General features: G+C 39.2%; 1 protein-coding gene and 1 pseudogene across 4 annotated transcripts in view; one reads left to right on the top strand and one right to left on the bottom strand.

The window, feature by feature from the left end:
• The window catches only part of Chd2 (chromodomain helicase DNA binding protein 2), a 137,140-nt gene that overhangs the window by 15,428 nt on the left and 115,348 nt on the right, over positions 1-6,364 (bottom strand). For all 4 annotated transcript variants that reach the window (XM_008852336.3, XM_008852337.3, XM_017802977.2 and 1 more), the window contains 2 exons: positions 5,354-5,453; positions 2,397-2,610 (listed from right to left, as the gene is read on the bottom strand). In XM_008852336.3, coding sequence (XP_008850558.1) covers positions 2,397-2,610; positions 5,354-5,453 — 314 coding nt within the window. The remainder of the gene's footprint in view (positions 1-2,396; positions 2,611-5,353; positions 5,454-6,364) is intronic.
• LOC115067572 lies at positions 3,448-3,583 on the top strand (annotated as a pseudogene).

Raw genomic sequence — 6,364 nt, 5'->3', positions numbered from 1 at the left:
ATTCATTCATTCATTCTTGTTATAATTACTGGTCTTTTTTGAGACAGGGTCTCCCTGTAACCCCAGCTGTCCCAGAACTCACTATGTAGACCAGGCTGGCCTTGAACTCACAGAGATCTGCCTGCCTCTGTCTCCTTCTTTCTCACTTTGTAAAGATTTTATTAGTATTTTTAATTTTATGTGTATGAGTGTACTGCCTGCATGTAAGTATGCCTGTGTCATGCAGTGCTGGATATCAGAGGATGGCATCTGATCCCCTGGAACTGGAGTTATGGATGGGTGTGAGCTGCCATAATGGGTGGCTAGAAACTAAAACTGCAAGAGCAGATAGTGCTATTAACTGCTGAGCCATCTCTCCAGTCCCACAGCTTCTCTCTTAAACACATTTCTCCTATGGTACCCTTTGACCAGCCTTTCCTCTACCTCTACTTCTAGCTCCCCAGTCCCTGGCTAATCACTATTCCCCATCTTGTTATCTAAGTTCAACTTCTTTAGAAAAAGAAAAATATATAGAAGAAATCATACTGCATTTGCCTTTGTGCGCCTGGCTTATGTCTCTTAATTCTGGTGTCATTTAGGCTGTCACAAATGGCAGGTTCACCTTTTCTAATGGCTGAAGAGTATTTCTTTGTATACAAGTACATTTTCTTTACTCAGTACTGATGAACATAGGTTGATTCTATGTGTTGGCTCTTGTGAATCACCATCCTGCAATAAACATGGGAGTTCAAACAGCTCTTCAACATATGGATGATATATACTCAGTAATGGGTTTGCTGGGTCATATGACAGCTCTATTTTTTATGTTTTTAGGAATATCTGCTCTCCTTTAGATAATGGCTATGCTAATTTGCATTCTGATGAACAGTAGCAAAAGTTACCTTTTTCCTCCCTGTCCCTGGCAACACCCTTTATAGCTTTGAGAACAGTCATTCTAACGGGTGTGAGGTGGTACCTCACTGTGGTTTTCATTTATATTTCCCTAATGATCAGTAATGTTGAGTGTTTTTCTTATACCTATTGGTATATAGACTTATACCTATTGGTATACAGACTAACCGTTTACTGAGCAGTATAGATCCTCACCTACAGGTGAAAGGACAAGTCCTAGGACAAATTCCCTAAGCCACCAGCAGCATGACTAGGTAAAAGTTGGAAAAATGTCCACTGGACCTAAGGCTGGGTCTGTTGTAATGAAACTCAGGGGAGATGAAGCATAAATTGTTTACAACACACCTACATGGGTCATTGAAAAAAGAGACAAGACAACACATAAAGCAATGTCCTTAATAGAAGATTAGTCCATAAAGAAACTTTTTGCTACTTCTGGCTGGTTGGCTCCAAAAGCAGAATGTAATATAGCCCTATGGGTAATCTTAGCAGGCAGGGAAGGAATGTTAATTTAGCTTGAAGGTGTGAGGTAAAAAACCATCTTCCTTTGTCTCCTCCCTCCATTCTTTGGCTTGTAATGTAATTTAGGATACCTCAGCATTCTTACTCCCTTCACACACTTCACCCATTTTTTACTCTTTTTTTTTTTTTTTTTTGTGGCTGAGTTCAGTTCCTTAATGTTTTGCCTACTAGACCTTTATCAGATGGTTTCTAAATATCCTCATATTACACAGGTTGTTTCTTCACTGTTGACTGTCTGGTGCTCATTTTTCTATTTGGTTATCTTTTTGGTATCAACTTATAAGGCTTCTATTAATACTAGCATTTTTTTGGGGGGGGGTCTTTTTGAGACAGGTCTCCCTGTAGCCCCAGCTGTCCTGGAACTCACTATGTAGACCAGGCTGGCCTTGAACTCACAGAGATCTGCCTGCCTCTGCCTCCTGAGTGCTGGGATCAAAGGTGTACACCACCACACCCGGCAATATTAGCAATTTTAAACATTTGGCTTTCACACAGAATGCAAATTTTCCCCTAACTCTTTCATTTACCTTCTGTTTATGGTGGCTATGGTCCTCTTAATTTAAATCTGGTCATTAAGTCTTTTGGATCTTCATTTCCTGCTTTATCTCACCAAGAAAAGAAAATAAGGTCTTAGGAAAAGCACAAAGGTCCAACTACAGTTCTTGGAAAATGAAATGACTGAGGCTCTGACACCTCTTTAAAAAACGCTACCTAGGGCTGGAGAGATGACTCAGCAGTTAAGAGCACTGGCTGCTCTTGCAGAAGACCTGGGTTCAAATCCCAGCACCCACATGGTAGCTAACAACTGTCTATAACTCCAGTTCCAGGGGATCCGGCAGCCTCTTCTGTCCTCCATGGGCATTGCTAGGCATGGGTGCACTTACCTACATGCAGGCAATACACTCATATACACAAAATAAAAATAATAAATAAAAAATTTCTAAAGTGTTTAAAAAAAATAAAAGCGCTACTTAATGGCCTACCTGCATTACTAAAGTGTCTCTTGTTGGGGTGATTGTAGTTATCTCTTGGATGTCCATGCATCTGTGGGCCATGGGAGGCAGGCAAATGAGGCTTCTGAGGATGAAGGTTGTGTGAGGTATGGGACTGAGATATCAGAGAATCCCGGCTTGAGCCTGAAGCCTCTGGTCGAAACAGTTTCTTACCACCAACCATATCATCTTTCTTCTTTTGCTCCTAGTAGAATAAAAGGAAACCGGAAGAGCTGAAGCCCCTAGCCTTGATTCTGAAGAGCAGAATAAAGACTACCTCTCCTAATCAGTTCCCTCTTATCCTTTTCTACCTTTGAGATACCATTTAATGATTTCTTACCAACACTGCTCATGACTTCCACTGAGTTCCCACAGGACCAACAGCCTAATAGTGACCCATTTGCCAAGTCTGATCTACTAAGTTAGTACAAGAAAGCCAACTTCCACTACTAAGCACTTGTGAGAACACATGAGACGTGTCAGGTGTCCCTGTACAAGCCAGAACAAGTGGTCAGGCAGTAACATTCTCAGAGGACTATCTTGGCCACATAAAATCAGGACTGCTAACTTTCCAAGGTTATCTAGAACAGATAGCCACCAGCTGTCCAGTGGGAACGGTTCTACACCAGTCATTAAGCTAATTATCCAAATGTTGCAGTCACATCACTCTTTCACAAGTAAAATGTTCAAATTAAAAAAAAAATTTTTAAAGGGCCAGGTTTGCTGGCGTACACCTCTAATTCCAGCACTCTGGAGGCAGAGGAAGGCAGATCTCTGTAAAGTCGAGGCCAGCCTGATCTACATACCAAGTTCCAGGTCACTTATAGCTACAATGAGACCCTGTCTCAAAAAGATCCAAAAGAATTAAGAGAAAAAAATGTAAAGTGACCTAAAAATCTAACCATGAAGGAAATGACCATTAAATAATTTGATCCATATCTAAACTTTTCGTATACAAAGAATATAAAATAAGTATTATTTTAGGTTCTCTTTCTTCATTTAACACGTTATGACAAATGCTACCCTATAAAATATTTATTTTATGTTGCATAAAAGGAAAGGCTAGTATTCCCCTTGACAAGGATTGAAGAGGTCCTTGGGCCTAGCTAACATGCATATATATAGTACAGTTAAGACACTACTGCTACCTACAATGTGGCATCTGAAAACTGTTCTGTGCAATATATATATACATATGGATTATATATAATTTATATATAATGTACATGTGACAATAATAAAGAGGGGGATAAGAAATTAAGAGGGACTCGGGGACTATGGGAGGAATTGATGAGGGACTAAGAGGGATGGAAATAACTCAAAGACAATACTCATGTATGAAAGTCTCAAAAAAATTTATTTCTACTATATTCTATTTAATGACTGAATCTTACTCCTCATAAGAAAATATCACGATCATACCTATTTCTTACTGTTAGACTGCCAAGTCATTCCCATCATAAGCGTGTTTAAATCCTTAATTATTTCCTTAAACTCTTAGAAGTAGAATTGCATGTTCTACTCTTTGGACAAACTTTGATGAACTGTCTTCCAGAAAGATTGTGATAATGCATAGTTTCACTAATTGGATATTATTTTATTTGATAATAAACTTTTATTAACTTTCAACAAAGTATTTTACCATTATGTGCCCAACTTCAGACCCTTATATTAACTTTCACTATGGGCCTTTCCCAACTATTTTATTTCTTCCTGAGATCTTTCCCAATTACATTTTCACATAATTTTATGATATTTAGAGGGTCAGTGAGATGATTCAGTGGGTAAAGGCACTAGCCACCAAGCCTGATGACACGAATTCAATCCCTGAGCCCCACATGGTGGAAAGAAAAGACTCTCATAAAGTTGTCCTCTGCCAATATAGGACAAGCTTCCCTCTCCCACCCATCATACAAACACTGTTGAAAGTTTACACTAACATGTAGCTGTATTACTGGGTAACTCCTGTTACTACTACATCATAGTCCAGTGTAAAATTAAATTATAGACTACTTGACGATATGATTCCCCAGGTCAACAATATACATAGCATAAGTTCCTATTCTGGTTCTGGCACCACTACAGGCACCAAGGACACAGCAGTAGATGAGAGACGTAGAGTCTCTTGTTCCCGGGGCTGACACATCAGTGGAGGAGGTACAAAATGTTCACAGATTGCTCCTCAGTGGTTGATTTGGATACAGTCTACATGCAAGGAAGTAGATCTACAGGAGTGCTTGCCTGCCCAAGAACTGCTCTGTAGAAGGAGCCAAGTCACCTTTATGCCTATTTGCCTGTTCCTAAGAAGGGACAACAACTGATGGGCACTGCAAATGTCTCCTCCTTCAAATGAGCAACTAGGATCCCTCTATGCACAAAAGCTGGAATGGAAGGACACCAAGTATACAGCCCACGTAAGAACAAGAAATGTATCTTCTGCCTATAATTCTGGGACCTATGAGAAACTACATTCTAAGTTACTAGAAGACACATGTATGGAAGAAGAAATGGCCAGAAAAAAATTGATCCAGGACACGAGAACACAGAGTTAACAGATCCTTATCAGGAGTTTAAAGCACCATTTGGCTGGCTCTAATGCATTGGCTATTTTCCCTAATAAAAAAGTCAGACCATCTGGTTATTGGTGAAGTATGCTGAGAAACTAATGCAGTCAATACAGTGAAAAAGCACACTGTGTGAGATTTAAGTATGGACCACAGGTAACATGCTTGGTTACCTGTGCTGCTTTCTGTCACCCTATGTGGCTATGCCTCCACGGAGAATACACAACCCTTGTAAAGCAAGGGGAAAGAGCCAGTGGCCCACCTAGCGTCAATGATCCCATGAATTTATAACTACCTCCCCAGAGAAAGACAAACACTAAGGAAATTTTCTGTGAAATTGATTTTTAAACATTTGTATAAATTAGGATTAAATTTTCATTTTACCTCCTCTTCTTGAGATCTTTTCTTATGAGCCATCTTGTATAACTTATGTAGTTTTCGAGCATCAAATTCTGTAAACTTGGAAACAAAAATCCACAGGTTCCTAAAACAGAAGTAATAGTACTGATAAATTATATAGTAAAAAAAAATTCCAGGCATAGTCGCACATGCCTTTAATCCCAGCACTCAGGAAACAGAGGCAGGTGGATCTCTATGAGATGGAAGTCAGGCTGGTCTACATAGCGAATTACAGGCCAGCTAGGGCTACAGGGAGGCCCTGTCTCAAAAAGAAGAATGAATGAATGAATGAATGATGAATGGATGAATGAATGGATGGATGGATGGATGATGAATGAATGATGAATGAATGAATAAATAAATAATAAATGAATAAATAAATAAAAATTTTGTTCTGTGAAAAGCAAGCCACTGTATTTTGCTACGAAATATTCCCCAAGTCTTTGCCTCAATCCAGGCATATAAGCTCACACCTATAATCCCAGTATTCGGGAGATGGAGGCAGGAAAGTGAGGCGTTGAAGGTCATCCTCAGCTACATAGTAAGTTTGAGATCAGCCCAGGCCTTTGCATCAATAATACATTACAATGTGTTTCTGTCAAGAGTCTGACTGAGGGGTCTTGAAACAAGGGTTTAGTCAATAGTTAGAATTGCCCTAATTTATATAAACAATATAACTCCAGTCCTTTAAGTACCCAGGGTATTTAACACCAATAGATGCAAGTACAGAGTAGGAAGCCTAGCTTCATAGACTGATGCCCTAGGATGACATTTGAAGGTATTTGAGAACCTTGGTTATGTTGCTAAACCACAACAGGCCTAACATCCATGAATACAAGATCTAGCCCATCTGACTTTATTTTTTACCTAATTAGAAGATAACAATTTATGTTAAATATACATGAAATACGAGTAAATTTTGTGTTTGGGTCCCATCCCTAAGACATGTCATTATATGTTTATAAATATTACAAAAATCAGCCAGGTGTGATGACA

This window comes from Nannospalax galili, unplaced genomic scaffold (genome assembly GCF_000622305.1).
Source record: "Nannospalax galili isolate Female #2095 unplaced genomic scaffold, S.galili_v1.0 scaffold63, whole genome shotgun sequence".
NCBI classification, from domain to species: Eukaryota; Metazoa; Chordata; class Mammalia; order Rodentia; family Spalacidae; genus Nannospalax; species Nannospalax galili.
The sequence above is the reverse complement of the archived record's forward strand: the minus strand, read 5'-3'. Positions and strand labels throughout refer to the sequence as shown.